The 19,817-nt window shown below is 35.1% G+C and overlaps 1 protein-coding gene across 5 annotated transcripts in view; it reads left to right on the top strand.

Moving 5' to 3' along the window:
* Positions 1-19,817, top strand: part of LOC122397512 (nucleolysin TIAR) — a 231,998-nt gene that overhangs the window by 178,151 nt on the left and 34,030 nt on the right. For all 5 annotated transcript variants that reach the window (XM_043396711.1, XM_043396708.1, XM_043396712.1 and 2 more), the window contains 2 exons: positions 10,170-10,245; positions 18,161-18,263. In XM_043396711.1, coding sequence (XP_043252646.1) covers positions 10,170-10,245; positions 18,161-18,263 — 179 coding nt within the window. The remainder of the gene's footprint in view (positions 1-10,169; positions 10,246-18,160; positions 18,264-19,817) is intronic.

Here is a 19,817-nt window from a genome sequence, read left to right on the forward strand (position 1 = left end):
ACCCGGTTAACCCTTTGGTTATAGAGGTGAACGACGAAAGGGGATGAGGACGATAGGGGCGAAAGGTAAATCAGTGAACAGGGGTAAAAAGGGGCTTATAATGGCCGACGAGGATGCCGCGTTTCTACAATGCCCCTCCCCCTACCAACGTTATTGACTGCAAGTCGAATATCGTTCAACGTTTGATTGTTTTACGTTAATTTGACTACGCCAGAGGCGTTATCAATGGACCACGTTTATTCGTTCGGATATTCCGCGAACAATATTTAACGCTGTATTCTTGCATGTTCACGTTTACTACAGAAAATGTGTACAAACCACGATACGATTTTCCTACGTTCACGTTTACATTCGTTCTACTCGAACGTTTATATTTTTAACATTTAGGTAACGTTTAAAGAAATCACCCTTCAATGTTTAGTTATTATTATTGCTTAAAATTCACAGATATCGTCAAATACGATACGTGTTCTCGATATTAAGAAAAAACGCTACCCAATCCGGTGTACGAGCCTCGGAAGAAATTCGTGAAAAATGGTGAAAAAAGTATTCGCAATCAGCGGGTTCGTGTCACCCCGATCGGGGACATTAATAAGCGGTTTGCAAGAACAAAAATACGAATGGTAGGACGGTGACGATGGAACGAGAACGTTTCCACGACAACCGATTTCATTTATCGAGATCTCGAAATCGAAACCCACTTCTTCCGATCTTCGAGAGTCCCCGGGTAGCAGACGACTTTGTCCCAACCCTATCCAACCCTGCCTAACCCCGCCATTACCGGGGCCAACCTATTCCACCGACAATTAGTTCGCGCGTTCGGCATTGAATGCACTTAGTGAAAAGTAAGCAAACTTCCCTCCCCCCCCCCCCTCCCCCTCCTTTCATCCCTCTCTCACTTCCTTTCGCTTTCATCCGATACCGAAATCGTTTTTACCGACATCGCGATAACTCCGTCTAGTTCGACGATGGCTTGATTCGAGGACTACCGAGATACCCGTCTCTCTCTTTTCGACGACTCGTCGATCGAACATAGCGACGCCATCTTGTATTGGATCAAACCTGGGCCTCTTAAGGAATTTTCCAAACACGGTGATCTTAGAGTTGATATTTAGAGGTATTTCATTATAATAGTCTAGTTCGAAATAATATTATTTCATGTGGAAAATGCTCGTTTCATATCAAATTTAATTAATATTCTATAGTCAGGAAAATTTCTGAAAAATTATATTCCACCTTGTATTGGATCAAACCTAGGCATTTTGTGAAACTTTCTAAACACGATATTTTAGAATTGAATTTCAAAATTTGAGTATTGTAATAGTCTAGTTTGAAATAATATTATCTCGAGAAGTATTTCATATGGAAAATTCTCGTTTCATACCAAATTTAATTAATATTCTATAGTCAGGAGTAGTTTTTCTCCCTCCTGAAAAATTATATTCCACCTTGTATTGGATCAAACCTAGGCATTTTGTGAAACTTTCTAAACACGATATTTTAGAATTGAATTTCAAAATTTGAGTATTGTAATAGTCTAGTTTGAAATAATATTATCTCGAGAAGTATTTCATATGGAAAATTCTCGTTTCATACCAAATTTAATTAATATTCTATAGTCAGGAGTAGTTTTTCTCCCTCCTGAAAAATTGTATTCCACCTTGTATTGGATCAAACCTAGGCATTTTGTGAAACTTTCTAACCACGATATTTTAGAATTGAATTTCAAAATTTGAGTATTGTAATAGTCTAGTTTGAAATAATGTTATTTCGTGAAGTATTTCGTATGGAAAATACTCGTTCCATATCATATTTTTTGTTTATTGTAATATTTGCTCCTTCCAACTCTTAATATTTTCTTTTGACACTTTATTTTAGCGTCGAAAACAAATACGATATTTAGAGTTGTAGGTGCAGACATTTCTCGAGTCTGCTAAAATTGTTTATCAGACGAGAGGTTATCAGATATAAAATACAAACGTTGACAAAAATGTCCCCTTTCTAAAAACTTACTATTCACCTGTCGAAAAGTTAGAGCCAATACGTTAACATATCGTAGCTTCCATTTTCGTAATTAGAATAAAAATAGGGACCCAGTTTACTACCATTTAAAATTCAAAATCTCTACAAATGATTACCTACAAAAATGATCACTATCCGAAATACTGACAATATCATTTCGTCTATATTAAAAATAAACTAAACGTTAATACAGGAATACGGGGAGGCCGTGCATCGGTTCTTATCAAATATTTCTTTCCAAACTACGAACCAAACAGAGCGACGAAGCTCCTTTCGAGCGTTCCACGATGGTTCCCGAATCCCGCCATTGTTTTCCGCGACTTTTCAGTGAATGCCGGCGAATGTCACAGTATACGAGCATGAGTAATAGTCAATATAAGTTAGATGTAGAGCACGCCAGTCGCATATGTCGTTGCCCACACTCTAAGTCTCCCACCCTTCGTTCTTCCGCATTCGATATAGCCACGAACCCCCGCTGCAACGTTCTCATTGCGCGTTTTATCCACCGTGCACTCCTCCTCCTCCACCCTTCCTCCCTCCCGCCGTCCGTCGTTCTCTTTCGTTTCCCTCTTTTCGTTTGCGCACTCCGCGACGGACGAAACAATCGCCGTCCCGTGGATTTACGTTTTCGCTGCTAAAAATCGTAAATTAATGCACGGTTATTGACGCGATAAATCTCGAAATTTAATTCAAGTTCCATCGAGAGCTGTCCGACCGACACCCTCTCCCTTCCTTTTTTGGTCAGTCATATAGCCGCGACAATGGCGGAGCTTCGTAGCGTGAACGACAAAGCCCAGATAGGATAAAGAGTTAGTTTAGATTTATTGCCCGCCACCCCCCCCTTTCCACCCCCCCCCCAACCCCCCGCCCTTCCGACGGAACGGACCGAACGCGACGGACGTCAGAATGGAAACGCGGGTCGAAGTCGATGATTCAAATTCCACGTCGTAGACACCGCGTCCGGTCGAACGAAAAGCCCTGCTTGTCTTTCACCCTATCAATTCCCAAGTTTTCATTCTACGCGGCTGTCGCGAGCGGTTTTATTTATCGCGGGCGTGGACAGACCCGTTCTAAACCTAAACGCTACGAAACCGCTACACCGAAATCCCCCGAAAAAAATTATTTCGCGTAATTCTCGAACACGTGGGAAATTTTAATTTTTCCAATTAAATTTTATTCCCAAGAAAATTTTTTTACCGACGATTAAAACGGGGGTTATTTTTATATTTTCCAAGAAAATGTGCTGTTAGAAATTTATGTTCAATTTTGGCGTCTTTTTCAAATAATTTGTACTCCTTTTCCGCGCGTATAGAGACTCCAGTTTTGTTACGATTTTGAACGAGTGTGCTATACGAGATTGCAAAATGTAATCGAAACTCGCGTGGGAAAATCGGAAATCTGATTTGAACGGAACGTAAGATTATTTTATCGATTAGGTGTCGTATTAGAGTTGGCGGTTAACCTCTCTTAGGAGTAACGTGTGCATACGAAATTGATTCCGTATCAAATTAATAGACTGTGTTTACGAGACATTATTAGGTACAGGGATTTCTGTCGATCGGGATTTCACTCGTATTCCATCTAACCGAATTACAATAATTCAATCTGTGTTCGTAATTAATGAATCGATACCAATTAAATCTGAAATGTGATGGATGAAGCTTGGCACGAAAGTTTATTTAACAAGCATATCAAATATTGTTTTCTGTATATTTTGTGCTTTTTCAATCTTCTTGGTTCGTAAACTATTTAAACCTTACAATTTCCAAAGAAATATATTTCTAAAATTTGTTTACTTTGGTTGAATTTGTTTGTAGTAATTTTCTTAATGTTTTCTGTATATTTTGTGCCTTTTAAATCTTCTTGGTTCGTAAACTATTTAAAGCTCACAATTTCCAAAGTAATATATTTTAAAAATTCGTTTACTTTGATCAAATTTTTTTGTAGTAATTTTTAACATAATATTTCTTAATGTTTTTTGTATATTTTGTGAATTTTCAATCTTCTTGGTTCGTAAACTATTTAAAGCTCACAATTTCCAAAGAAATATATTTCAAAAATTTGTTTACTTTGGTCGAATTTTTTTGTAGCAATTTTCAACATAATATTTCTTAATGTTTTTTCTATATTGTGTGCATTTTAAATCTTCTTGGTTCATAGACCATTTAGAGCTTACAATTTCCAAAGAAATATATTTCAAAAATTCGTTTACTTTGGTCGAATTTGTTTGTAGTAATTCTTAACATAATATTTCATAATGTTTTCTGTATATTTTGTGCCTTTTCAATCTTCTTGGTTCGTAAACTATTTAAACCTTACAATTTCCAAAGAAATATATTTCTAAAATTTGTTTACTTTGGTTGAATTTGTTTGTAGTAATTTTCTTAATGTTTTCTGTATATTTTGTGCCTTTTAAATCTTCTTGGTTCGTAAACTATTTAAAGCTCACAATTTCCAAAGTAATATATTTTAAAAATTCGTTTACTTTGATCAAATTTTTTTGTAGTAATTTTTAACATAATATTTCTTAATGTTTTTTGTATATTTTGTGAATTTTCAATCTTCTTGGTTCGTAAACTATTTAAAGCTCACAATTTCCAAAGAAATATATTTCAAAAATTTGTTTACTTTGGTCGAATTTTTTTGTAGCAATTTTCAACATAATATTTCTTAATGTTTGTTCTATATTGTGTGCATTTTAAATCTTCTTGGTTCATAGACCATTTAGAGCTTACAATTTCCAAAGAAATATATTTCAAAAATTCGTTTACTTTGGTCGAATTTGTTTGTAGTAATTCTTAACATAATATTTCATAATGTTTTCTGTATATTTTGTGCCTTTTCAATCTTCTTGGTTCGTAAACTATTTAAACCTTACAATTTCCAAAGAAATATATTTCTAAAATTTGTTTACTTTGGTTGAATTTGTTTGTAGTAATTTTCTTAATGTTTTCTGTATATTTTGTGCCTTTTAAATCTTCTTGGTTCGTAAACTATTTAAAGCTCACAATTTCCAAAGTAATATATTTTAAAAATTCGTTTACTTTGATCAAATTTTTTTGTAGTAATTTTTAACATAATATTTCTTAATGTTTTTTGTATATTTTGTGAATTTTCAATCTTCTTGGTTCGTAAACTATTTAAAGCTCACAATTTCTAAAGAAATATATTTCAAAAATTTGTTTACTTTGGTCGAATTTTTTTGTAGCAATTTTCAACATAATATTTCTTAATGTTTTTTCTATATTGTGTGCATTTTAAATCTTCTTGGTTCATAGACCATTTAGAGCTTACAATTTCCAAAGAAATATATTTCAAAAATTCGTTTACTTTGGTCGAATTTGTTTGTAGTAATTCTTAACATAATATTTCATAATGTTTTCTGTATATTTTGTGCCTTTTCAATCTTCTTGGTTCGTAAACTATTTAAACCTTACAATTTCCAAAGAAATATATTTCTAAAATTTGTTTACTTTGGTTGAATTTGTTTGTAGTAATTTTCTTAATGTTTTCTGTATATTTTGTGCCTTTTAAATCTTCTTGGTTCGTAAACTATTTAAAGCTCACAATTTCCAAAGTAATATATTTTAAAAATTCGTTTACTTTGATCAAATTTTTTTGTAGTAATTTTTAACATAATATTTCTTAATGTTTTTTGTATATTTTGTGAATTTTCAATCTTCTTGGTTCGTAAACTATTTAAAGCTCACAATTTCCAAAGAAATATATTTCAAAAATTTGTTTACTTTGGTCGAATTTTTTTGTAGCAATTTTCAACATAATATTTCTTAATGTTTGTTCTATATTGTGTGCATTTTAAATCTTCTTGGTTCATAGACCATTTAGAGCTTACAATTTCCAAAGAAATATATTTCAAAAATTCGTTTACTTTGGTCGAATTTGTTTGTAGTAATTCTTAACATAATATTTCATAATGTTTTCTGTATATTTTGTGCCTTTTCAATCTTCTTGGTTCGTAAACTATTTAAACCTTACAATTTCCAAAGAAATATATTTCTAAAATTTGTTTACTTTGGTTGAATTTGTTTGTAGTAATTTTCTTAATGTTTTCTGTATATTTTGTGCCTTTTAAATCTTCTTGGTTCGTAAACTATTTAAAGCTCACAATTTCCAAAGTAATATATTTTAAAAATTCGTTTACTTTGATCAAATTTTTTTGTAGTAATTTTTAACATAATATTTCTTAATGTTTTTTGTATATTTTGTGAATTTTCAATCTTCTTGGTTCGTAAACTATTTAAAGCTCACAATTTCCAAAGAAATATATTTCAAAAATTTGTTTACTTTGGTCGAATTTTTTTGTAGCAATTTTCAACATAATATTTCTTAATGTTTTTTCTATATTGTGTGCATTTTAAATCTTCTTGGTTCATAGACCATTTAGAGCTTACAATTTCCAAAGAAATATATTTCAAAAATTCGTTTACTTTGGTCGAATTTGTTTGTAGTAATTCTTAACATAATATTTCATAATGTTTTCTGTATATTTTGTGCCTTTTCAATCTTCTTGGTTCGTAAACTATTTAAACCTTACAATTTCCAAAGAAATATATTTCTAAAATTTGTTTACTTTGGTTGAATTTGTTTGTAGTAATTTTCTTAATGTTTTCTGTATATTTTGTGCCTTTTAAATCTTCTTGGTTCGTAAACTATTTAAAGCTCACAATTTCCAAAGTAATATATTTTAATAATTCGTTTACTTTGATCAAATTTTTTTGTAGTAATTTTTAACATAATATTTCTTAATGTTTTTTGTATATTTTGTGAATTTTCAATCTTCTTGGTTCGTAAACTATTTAAAGCTCACAATTTCCAAAGAAATATATTTCAAAAATTTGTTTACTTTGGTCGAATTTTTTTGTAGCAATTTTCAACATAATATTTCTTAATGTTTTTTCTATATTGTGTGCATTTTAAATCTTCTTGGTTCATAGACCATTTAGAGCTTACAATTTCCAAAGAAATATATTTCAAAAATTCGTTTACTTTGGTCGAATTTGTTTGTAGTAATTCTTAACATAATATTTCATAATGTTTTCTGTATATTTTGTGCCTTTTCAATCTTCTTGGTTCGTAAACTATTTAAACCTTACAATTTCCAAAGAAATATATTTCTAAAATTTGTTTACTTTGGTTGAATTTGTTTGTAGTAATTTTCTTAATGTTTTCTGTATATTTTGTGCCTTTTAAATCTTCTTGGTTCGTAAACTATTTAAAGCTCACAATTTCCAAAGTAATATATTTTAAAAATTCGTTTACTTTGATCAAATTTTTTTGTAGTAATTTTTAACATAATATTTCTTAATGTTTTTTGTATATTTTGTGAATTTTCAATCTTCTTGGTTCGTAAACTATTTAAAGCTCACAATTTCTAAAGAAATATATTTCAAAAATTTGTTTACTTTGGTCGAATTTTTTTGTAGCAATTTTCAACATAATATTTCTTAATGTTTTTTCTATATTGTGTGCATTTTAAATCTTCTTGGTTCATAGACCATTTAGAGCTTACAATTTCCAAAGAAATATATTTCAAAAATTCGTTTACTTTGGTCGAATTTGTTTGTAGTAATTCTTAACATAATATTTCATAATGTTTTCTGTATATTTTGTGCCTTTTCAATCTTCTTGGTTCGTAAACTATTTAAACCTTACAATTTCCAAAGAAATATATTTCTAAAATTTGTTTACTTTGGTTGAATTTGTTTGTAGTAATTTTCTTAATGTTTTCTGTATATTTTGTGCCTTTTAAATCTTCTTGGTTCGTAAACTATTTAAAGCTCACAATTTCCAAAGTAATATATTTTAAAAATTCGTTTACTTTGATCAAATTTTTTTGTAGTAATTTTTAACATAATATTTCTTAATGTTTTTTGTATATTTTGTGAATTTTCAATCTTCTTGGTTCGTAAACTATTTAAAGCTCACAATTTCCAAAGAAATATATTTTAAAAATTCGTTTACTTTGATCAAATTTTTTTGTAGTAATTTTTAACATAATATTTCTTAATGTTTTTTCTATATTTTGTGCATTTTAAATCTTCTTGGTTCATAGACCATTTAGAGCTTACAATTTCCAAAGAAATATATTTCGAAAAGTTCACTTTGGTCGAATTTGTTTTCCAGTAATTTTTAACATTTCTTAATCTATTTTAAAAAATAGCTATTTCTTGCCCATTCCTGTCCCCAGATACGTTAATTAAAATCAATATTTCGTAAGCTATGGAACTAAAAGGGTTTTAATCAAGATTCGAAATTGAAATCCAGTTTTCTCTAAATAAAATTTGCACCGGGGTGGCAAAATCTTGCCCCCTTTTTATCGACGAACTATGTCTCTAGCCCGAGGAAACTTTCGCGCGTTAACTGACATTCCTTCGCCCTTTTCATCCCCTGTTAGTACTCCAATCTAGATTTTCCCGTCGTCATCGATGGAAAACTCAAACTCATTAATTATTGGCAATAAAAAGGAAGATGCGTCAGCACGAAATCCTTTGTATCATGAGATCTTCGTCCTTATCATGGTGCTGGTATTAGACGAACGGATCGAGAATATCATTTTCGAAAGACTGAAAGCATGAAAAGATGGGGATTTATGAATGTTCGGTTGGACGAACGTAATGAATCCGCTTCCCAATAATTGTTTGTGGCCTAATTGTTATCATCACTCATCCGAGCCCAACTTTCTTGCATTTTCGATATCGTTTACGAAAAATAAGTTGAAACGATTTGATCCATTACTATGTCGATGACACCACGTTTGGTGTTCCATTACATTTTAGGTTTTATTAAAAATTCTTCGATATATTACTTTGGAAATAAAATAAAAAAAATGTTCTATTTCTGTCAGTTAATTAATATTCTTCTCCTGTCTACTTTTAGTTCTGGTTTTTTGGAGTCTCCGATGTATGCACTACTTCGTTTTATATAATTCAATCGCGTTATGGAAAATATTCTTCGAGCCTTTTAAGCATAATAAGTTCTGTCGGGATAAATGTTCCGGGGCATTATGTGTCTAATGATTGCTCGACTACGAAAAGGGCCAAGTCCTTTCATTTCGAGGAAGCGACACGGAAGGTTGTGACGAAGATAAAAATAACGCGGAAAACCGCCCCTCTTTAATCATTTTAATGCATTTACAACGAACTTGATGGATTTCTTATACTATTAAATCCTTTATATCTTCGTCGCAACTAATGTCCGTGCACTTTGCCCTTCGGTTTTTTATTTACCGAAAGTCATTATCTTCTTTCTCTTCCTTTCTTCGAATATCGTATGAATTACGATCGCGAAGAAAGCAATTAGTTGCCATCTGCTCTTGTTTTCGATGTTCTTGTTACGAATTTTTAAACAGAGTGCGAACAAAATGGATAAGTTCTTACGTTTTCGTCGCCATTACACCGCGGGAATGGGAATAATTTGCAAATTCGTGGTATTTGGAAAATTCTGCGCGTTTTAAATCAACGCGTTTCTCTTTCGTTGGGAAAATTTCAACAAAATTCAGCAAAAATTATTGGTTCGAAAAATTGCTCGCAATTGTATCGTACGTTCTCTGGTATAGCCAGTGACAACGTAAATTAGGAATATTAGAACACGTAAAGCTGGCTCTCGAGTCGTCCTTAAATAAAATATTCTTTCGACCGACGTAGTTCGGTATGCTGTTCGAATAAAATTCCAGGTTATGGACTTGTTTAATTCCTCGTCTAAATTTCCTTCGGTCGAGTGTCCGGGAATTAAGCGAGGTATATTTTTTATGGGGAACGTATGCTATGCACTTCAGCCAGACGAGCAATAAAAAGATACATCGATGTTCATAATACCTTTTATAGATAACATTCCGGTATTCGCCTTTACGCGAAAGAATTTAGAGCGTGAAGATATATTCCTGGCGTTATACAGGTGAGGCACTTAAAACCGGTCACCTGAGTAACTCGTTCACTTTTGGCGGTAGAAAATAGTTCCATGCTTGGAAGAAATACAATCTGATGGCAGTTTTCTTTTTTTTTTTATCGAGCAGCGTGCAACGAAAACACGATCTTTAAACTCCGATCTCAAAAAGAACCATTACTTAAATATAATTTCAAATGAGAATGATCGTCGTTGTTAATTTTCTGCTTTATTTTTTGTTTCAGGGATTGCAGAGTCGTCAGAGATCCACAAACGCTCAAATCGAAGGGATATGGCTTTGTCTCTTTTGTTAAAAAGGCGGTAAGTTGTAATAAAATTTGTTTCTTGTGCATTACTATAGCATGGTAGAATTTTATCAATTTATATGGAATTGTAGCTAAGATAATATATTATACGTGAAAAATGAGCCTTAGCTACTATGAAAGTAGATTTTTTTTTATAGTAATGTTGGAACTCCACAGCTTAGAACCAACAAATTAGAAGCTATAGTTGTCGCTAGATCGATCAGACTTCACCTAATTTCCCAATTACTCTGCAAATTACGTAATTTGTTAATCATGCGATCGCCGCATAATTTCATTCGCTGTCTCATTAGAAATGCAATTATTGTTTTAATCATTATTTGGAAAGTAAACATTATTGCATTTAATCTAAATAAATATTTGTTCAAAGTAGCATGCTGATGTTAATTAGTGCATCGATTACCGCGAGGGTCACCGGTGACCGCTCGTATTATATTTCCAGAGATTGTGCGTGACTCGAATGAATTAAACAAAAAATGGTGTGCTAAAGGACAACCAGGGCCTTAACAACAAAATCTCCCAATTAATTCGAACGACCCACGTTTTACTATAATAAAAAAAAAGACGTGTGCGAATTATCGAGATAAACCGGGATCCAAGCTTTCGAGAAAAACTATTTCCGGTCGTTTTATTTTAAACAAACTGATTCGTCCCCGAAGAGGCTGCCGTTTAAATATCGTAAAAAGGAAACGATCGACTAAATTGTTTGCAGTTAACCGAGCCCCATTCGAGCAGAGAAGTTTCCAGGGCGAAAAGTTTCCATCGAATAATATATCTCAGTTCGAAATTTACACGCAATAATCTAAAATGGCGAGGCTATATCGAAACGAACGACTACAAATAAACCATCGACGTTGAGGAGACGCTGGAGTGCTACGATTGGCCGGTCACGGTTAAGAACAGCTTAAAAATCGCAATCGAAATTAAAAGTTTCCCCCATCTACGTGTTTAGAAACTCTTTTGAAACTAGGCTAGTTCCGGGGGAAATATTCAAATTTATCGCCTGCGAAATTTCCGTGGCAGCTCGATTTCGAATTCTCGCGGAACTTTCCTTGATTAAATAAAAAAGAGGGGTGAGGGGGGGAGAGAGCGAAGCACCAGTGGATCGAAAAATTCTGTGCCATTTTAACTTTTCAACTATAGGAAATGTTTATATGAAATTTGAGCACTGTAATGTAGTAATGTCGTAAAAATGATGTATCCGTCGTTATTTATATTATTATTATTTATTAAACAAGATCCTTGAAACATTTTAAATGATTAAATCTGTTTTTGTTCGTAAAACATGTTTGAAACGTTCAAATTCGATCAGCTGTATCGATCAAAGTCTTTATCAACACTAGATTTACGAATATTAATTGCACATATTTCCATCGAAAGAATGTGGTTTTCCTAAGTTCATAATTAACATAAATTGCTAACAAATAATATTTACGAACTCTATAACCTAAAAAATGGAATCGATAATACTCGTCAAATTGACGGGTTCCATAAGTCTGGCGTTAATTTTTTTGTATCCCGGATGACTAAACGAATACTGATACGAGACAATTGGCTGTTTTATCAAACGGCACCAATCGGAACCGCCATGGCAGCTCCGCGACATGAATTTTCGGGAAAGAAATGGAAAGTAGGCAAACTTTTACCGTGACCCGTCAAAATCCGTGACGTAAATCACGGGGAAGTTAGATGTACGACCGAGTAAAAAAAGGTTTTTCCGTTTATGGCGAGGTTATTCGTTGGAGGGGGGGTAGGAGGGCTGACTGCTGCCCCGAAGGTAGACCCTCTCGTCCCCCCTCTGTTTTAATGTTCTATCGATCTGGACCACCACCAGCACCTGCCCCCACACCCACAGTATTACTATTGCCGAAGTATAAATTTTCCGGGTGTCTCCGTTAACCTCGAAGAACACGCGAAAATTTCTCTAGCTCGCGTCGCCCGCTGCCAACCGACCCCTCGTGCTCCCTCGCATCCTACCGCCACTATATCCTTCGGATACACGAACCTAAATCGCGGATTCTGATCACCGAGCGTCCAACATCCAGCCTCTCTAAGATCTACGAGGAAATGCGAATTCCCGGGATTCTCGTTTTCCGACGACCTCGACCCTCTTATAGCGCTGCTCGACTACTTGAAACTCAAACCAAGACAAAACTCATTTTTCCAAACCGAGTCGAGCGTTTGGCTATCCAAGTAGCTTCAATATTTTTATCAACCGGATGAGTCAAAAACTTGTATATTAATTACAAGAATTGTTCATAATACACAGGATGTTCGGCCACCCCTGGGAAAAATTCTAATGTGAGAAATAAAACGAAAATCAAGAACATCAATTTTTTGATTGAGGCTTCGTTAAAAAATTATTAAAAAATTAAATAAAAAATTTCAAACCATTCTGAAAAAATTATTTTTAGCTATGGAGATAAATTACAATCATTTTTTATGAGTACACATACCCCCGAATTCCTAACCATTTTCGAGAAAAAAATTCATTACCGAAAATTTCATGTCTGACCATATCATTGACATCTTTCACTGAAATTTCATGCGTATGTTTAAAACATCATAACTTCTGAACGAATTGGGCAACTTTAATGTTTCAAAAAGCAAACAACGCGTATTTTAGTGGAGAATATGTAGAAATTACAAAAATATTCGAAAAGTTGTTCCTTAACCCCGTAAACTGAGAAAAACTGTATAAAAATAGTCCAATTTTCAAACAGCTATAACTTCTACAATAGTGAACGTAATCCATTGAAATTTAGTATGGAAGTAGAGGTCTTAGGTACCTACAAAAAAGTATTAACCAACTTTTCTGTACAGCACCAACCAAATTTATTACAAATGAAAAACGAATTTTTAAGAAAAATTGACATGCTTAAATTTTTCGACGAAAAAAAATTTTTTCAAATCGTTCTGGAAAAATTATTTTCGGTTGCGGGGGTTAATTGCAATCGTTTTTGGTGAATAGACATACCCCCGAATTCCTCCTCATTTTCGAGAAAAAAATTCAGTACGGGCGGAACTTTAAACGTTAATAACTTTTTAACGAAGCCGCCATCAAGAAATTCGTATTCTTGATTTTCGTCTTATTTTGACCTTTAGAATCTCCCTTAAATGGCCAAACACTCTGTATATTATTTTCTTTGTTTTGTGCAACAAGAATTGCGTTCCAAAATCATCTGATTCTGAAATCAGAACTTTTTTAACTTTTACTAGCTTGCTTGAAACTATTCATATATCCAAGCATCTCAAGCTATTTAAACGAATAGTTTTTGTTTTAATTTTTAGAATTATCGACATCTAATCCAAGCGAACTTTATTATTTCCGATCGAAGAACCAAGAATACAAAAACAAGATTGTTCAAACAATCCCAGTTAAGCTCGACACGGCTCGTATTTCCAAGTACTTGTACGCCTCTAGTTGTTGTAAATCTGAAAGTATTTAATTTCGTATTAGGATTCGTTGCACGGTATTCTATTATAGTTGCTTTAAACTTTTACAGCTTTACTGCGGGTCGATAAATTGAACGTTATTAGATTTTGTTCCGCAAGACCACGTCGCTGCGTTAATAATGATTCTAACGGCGATTAACGGCGCGAAATTAGTGCCGTTTTCGTTTTTGTTTCGTCGATTACACAGACACATTTTGTCGTTTCGTACGAAGCCAGTGTTAATTTGCGCTGCTCGAATAAAAAGAGAACGAGCCAAAGAAAATTATATCGACGTCGCAACGGAATAATAGAATCCGAGAAAGAAAAGTGTAATTGGAACTATTTTCGTTGTTTTTGGGCGTACAATCAGGTATGAGACACCATCTGTACATCTCGAAGAGAATTAACTGACGGTGAAAGCATACTCCAGCATTTAGGGTAACTGTACCTAACGCCGGAACTTAATATTCCAATGGATTTCTAAAAATTAACCGTAGTTTTCTACTTGAGAATCTATCGCTTTAATTTCTTTGATACGTAGATAAATACTTCAAAATTATGACGAAAAGAATAAAGAATGGAAAATATTTTCTTAAATGGAATCGTATATCGTTTAATGCATCGTTTGGTGCAGCACGTTGTTTCCTATGCAAAAATGCAAAGCCACTTATGGCGAACAAGCACTAATTTAAAAGATACTTTAATTATAATATCGTAAATTGTGGAATTACAAGTATGCAATTAATAGAATATTTCTTAACGATACGAAAAACATTTAAACGACATACCATTCGCACAAAGTATCGAATCGTTTGACAAATGCAAGCGGTGAGCCGATAGTAACGCGAACAAGCATTAATTTAGAAGATATTTTAATCGTCATATCGTGGATTGTGGAATTACAAGTACACTATTAATAAAATATTTTCGAAACCGCTAACGATACCAAAAACGTTTATATGACATATCTATAACATTCGTGCGAAGTATCGAGTCGATACTAACGCGAGCAAGCATTAGTTTAGGAGATACTTCAACTGTAATATCGTAAATCGTGGAATGACAAGTATACTATTAATAAAATATTTTCGAAATCATAAACAATGATACCATGTACGTTTAAATGACATGTAACAACAAAATACAAGCATTGAGTCGATAGTAACGCGAGCAAGCATTAGCTTAGAAGATACTGTAACTGTAATATCGTAAATTGTGGAATTAGAATTACGCTATCGATAAAATATTTGTTAACGATACGAAGGGCGTTTGAAGGGTAAAAAATGGCAAAGTATCGAATCGTTTGGTGGGAAATGGCGGGTCGATAGTAACGTATCGGCGAAAAGCATTTAGGAATCGCGTCGCCCGAGGCGGAACGTCTCGATCCTAAGGAAAGAGGCGCAAGTTTTATTAAAGCCACGTAATCCTATGTAGCGTCGATGGCGGGCCATGACATAGTAATGCGTGTAAAGCAGCTGGGTGTCGGTGCTCGGCGTCACGAGCGGTCTATAGCGTCTTTCGCCGTGCAAGAAATTCGATTTGATGGGTGCTTAGACAGCTCGAACTAGGCAGGCCTGGGCGACGAGGTCGGTGGGACGGCTCGTGTGTCGTATAAACGGTCTGGTCACGGAAAGTGGAAGGGGCGTAAAGGTAGATTCAGCCATTCCTCCTCGTCCAGTAGGAGGGTGCAGGGGATGGCGAGTTATCGACCGTAGTTTAGAATCGGTTTAGAGGCGAGCATTCGGTCTGCCGATGTACCTAACCGCGCGAATGTGCGGCATCATATCGGGAATGGAAATTCGAATCGGAAATACTTTATCCCGCCCTGGTACGGTCTGAAGAGGGGGGGGGGGCAGGGGAAGGATGACACGGGGGATAAGGACCGTGGAGAGTAGAGGGTTGAAGGTGACGCCGATGGCGCGATGCTAAGTTCACCCGGAGACGGAAGGCGATAGCGAGGAAGGCAGAGGATGGTAACATTTGGGGAAACGAGGCAAAAGGCGGACCCACGGAGTTCTCGAAATGGAGCAAATGGCGGTAAGAGGGGACCGGAATGCTACCAGGGAGGAAAGGGAAACACCCCCTCTTCGTACGTACTCCCAAAGAGCTTTTCAAACAGTCAACCTTTTCGGGGGATTCCTCGCGACAGGAATATTTTTAGGTTTCCTATCCGTCCTTCTTCGCATCAGCCGTCGGACTACCACCCGCACAATGTCACCAACATTTGCATTTACGTGGAAGAGCGGGCGTCGGTGTGCGCCACAACCGATGTCGTTCTCTGTTATTCCACATCCATTTCTCCTCTACAGCCACCTTACGATGGAATACCGTTCTGCTTTAGCTCCTCTTGGCTCCCGCGCTGTCTCCTTTAGCTCGTTCCCGCGATTTTCCCTTATTTTTCATATGGATCGTGTAATGGACTTATGGATAGACGGATGCGAGGGGCCGATTATTACCGTCCTCTCGAGCAAACTGCATCCTCGCTGCAGCCATCGCTATCGGCACGTGGCAGTTTCGCGATTACTGCTTCCCGTAAACGATCACTCCCACGCTCGGTGCTTCCAATCGCGGGAATAGAAAGAAACATCCGTCACGACTCGAACGACTCCAAAAAAAATAGTCAAATGATTGTTTCTAGGATTCTTTCCGGTGTTTTTCCTCGATCTGGGAAGCTATGTCTAGTCAGACCTAACCCAAAACCTCTGACCCAACCTTAACACAACATTATAGGCCGATATGCATTCAACATGTCATGTCAAAGATTTTTGAAAATATAATGTTCAACCACGACCAATCTCCTTGAATAACACCATCATCTGGCATACCGATTTTTGCACAACATTTGATACAGTTAATCATTCTGGGCATACATTCTAACTTACTTGCTCGGCTTTTAAGTTTCATCACGAACAGAAAACAAATTGTCAAGTTTAATAACTCTTACTCTAATGCTATATCTGCATATTCAGATGTTCTCCAAGGTTCACACATCGGACCCTTACTTTTTATTCATTTATTATTAATGACACATCTGAAGCCTTTCATTTCTGTAATGTTATTGTATGCGAATGATTTAAAAATGTATCATTCTGTTAATCATCCTTCCTGTATAAACTCGATTCAGAATGGCCTTGCAAGGTTAGAAGGGTGGTGCAAATCCAATAAATTATACCTCAATCTTAATAAATGCAAGGTTATCAGATTCAGTCCTAGTGCTAACTCGAAGATTTTCAATTACTCTCTTGGAGGCACCATCCTTTATAATCCTGACACGATTCGTGATCTGGGAATTCTTTTCCTACATCTCAAAGATAGAATCTCTCGTGCCTCTAGGTCTTATTCGTAGAACTAAAGTTACTTTACCGCACTACTGGTTAGACCAATTTTGGAATATGAAAGGAACGTTTTTTTCAGTATTGTCAACAATTGCGAAGATAGTCGAGTTGGTCGACTTAAATGGGTCACCCTTGTATGTATACGTATTTATTGCGCTCGTTCCATACGGAGCGCAGTAATAGACCACTTTTCTCAATCCACTCGCGCCATGTTTCCCAAATCAGAGCAGTTGTAAATAAAAGTTACGGTTACCCATCTTATATACTACAAGTTACGACTTCTGGCTGTTGGTCGTAGTATTTCAACTTTTTGTTTATTCCAGCCGCCGGAACTTCTCTTTAATTCAAAATAACACCCTGTTTCTGACTTCTTCTACATTTCTGACGAACTATTTAACAAGATTCAATTCTAAAAATTTTAATGACAAAACTCACAAATTGGTTATTCTTATTACGCGTTGTAACTTATATTCCAGAGTTTGAATATTCTCTGACGAAAGATCTGTACGTAACGAGTAACGATTTTTTCATTGATAAAGAATTATTCGTTTAATTCCTGATAAGTGGAATGTACATGAGATTTATTTCAACCAATTTACCGTAGTTCTGCAGCCCCAAACATTTCGCGACAGGTACAAATCTCCAGAGACGATAAAAAATCTCCGAAACAGGATTGAACCATTAATTTTAAAGGACGCCATTAATGAGAAGGCTTTATTTTAATAATGAATGCCCCGAAAATTTTCTGCCGGCAAAAATGTGTTAATTATAACACGATTGCGATTAACTCTATAACAGCTTGCAGTTATTCACAGGCAAATTGCATACGAAAACAGAATTTCCTTCGGCTTGATAATGGAGCCCATATATTATGTATTTGCACAAGCGTACATAAATCGCGCTAAGCTTTTGCAACCGATTATTAGCCGCAATGAAAATTTTAGTGACTTTTCCCCGTTAACTATATTTAATGAATACCTTTCGATGTTTACTTTTCACAGTAATGATCAAATATTTTGATCGAAAATCTCTTTAATATAATCTGTGAATCGAGAGAGTAGAATAATAATACCGTTCTGATTTTAGATACCAATTTAATGTTATTGTTGAATTTAGGTTAAAGTTGTGCCACTGTTGTTTCAGGAAGCGGAAAGTGCCATCGGTGCCATGAACGGACAATGGCTGGGTAGCAGAAGTATTCGAACGAATTGGGCGACCCGTAAACCTCCTGCACCAAAATCCGAAGGTGAGCACTCAATTTCGTTCGTTTCCTCGAGAATTTTCTTGTACACGACAATGATGCATGGTTGTTGATATAATAAACTGACAACACAATGGGGCAGGGGAAATAAAAAGAAGTTTAATTAAGGGATATCCAGTCAAAAGGCATTGTTTCCCATTGACTCTTGAAAATGAAACGAAGGCTAGCCGACTAATTAATTAGTGTTTAAGTAAGAGTATGTATAAAAAGACGATGCTAAATTTCCATCCTAGACACCACGTTCCAAGTCTAGAGATAATTCAAAATTTATCTTCCTAAATAATATTAATTATTATCTTCGAACGTTTCGTGAGATGGCTCAGAATTTATTATAGGCGATAAGTAAAAAAAGAATCATAGACAAGATGCACGATGAAGGGAGGGGGGAGAAGGCAAACAAACACGAATTAGAAGAGACCGTCCCGTCGCAAAAGTGTTATATTTATTTCGCGGATGGTTGATGGTCCGACGCGAATACGAAACTGACGGTCGAAATTAAATATCGTGCTCGCCATTCGCGAACGCGGAATTTTCCCCGACACAACCGGAATTCGATTAGGTAGACGAAATTCTACGGCTCACAAATGGATGCGCACGATCGCGTTACTCAAGCGAGTTCGAAAAGTCCGCCTCTTTTACGGCACTCGCCCGACTCGTCCAGCACAGAAAGCTTTCACCGCGCCATTCAGAAAAGCTCGAAACGGTTTTACCACGAACGGTTGCCCCGCAAAGCGCCGCGCTCCAAAGGCGACGCTCAGCCGTTCGAGTGTTTGTTAATCGATACCTCGAGGTAGATTTCGAGAATCTTTTTCCTTTCGCGAAACGACTCCCAGGGTTATTACGGTCCCGGAAATACTCTACAGTCGTCAATCCGCCGATGGCATAACCGTGTTTACAGTCTGTTTAACAAGACCGTGCGAGCAATGATTCTCAAACAGTTCGAGATAAATTAATAAAATCACATTCGATTATTTTGTTTACCCTCCTAACACGGTGCATTCTTATAGACTGTTTTATGGGAAATTTTAATTCACAACAAACTACAGAATACATTTGATATGCAGAAATATAAGAAATGCTTGAGACAATCCTCTACGAAACTGTAAAACGCGTTTTTTTTATGTTCTCTTTGGTATTTTTTTTATAAAGAAACTATGCAACTTCTTGCATCAGCATTTCGCATATATATTTATTACTTTTTCAGTAATATTCACAAATTTTTACAACGAGAAATGAAAAAAATTCTTAATTAGGATACATTTTTCAATAGTCGGTACTGAAAGGACAGAACAAAATTGATAATGAGAAAAATGGTAGCATTTTGAAGTTGAAATATCGATTTTTGTCTTGTTTTTAACTTTAACAGGCTAAAAAAAAAAAATAAAAAGAATAATGATTTTGACTTAAAATCGATCAAATAGATCTTGAGATATCATGGAAGCCTATTCAGAAAAGATAGTTTTGAGAACAATACATTTAAATAGAAAGATCAAACCGTTTAAACAGGTATAGCTCTTTTGCACATATATTTCTAATGGT

The sequence above is a fragment of the Colletes gigas genome, unplaced genomic scaffold (genome assembly GCF_013123115.1).
Source record: "Colletes gigas isolate AHSC1104 unplaced genomic scaffold, ASM1312311v1 Colletes_gigas_Sc00009, whole genome shotgun sequence".
Taxonomy (NCBI): Eukaryota; Metazoa; Arthropoda; class Insecta; order Hymenoptera; family Colletidae; genus Colletes; species Colletes gigas.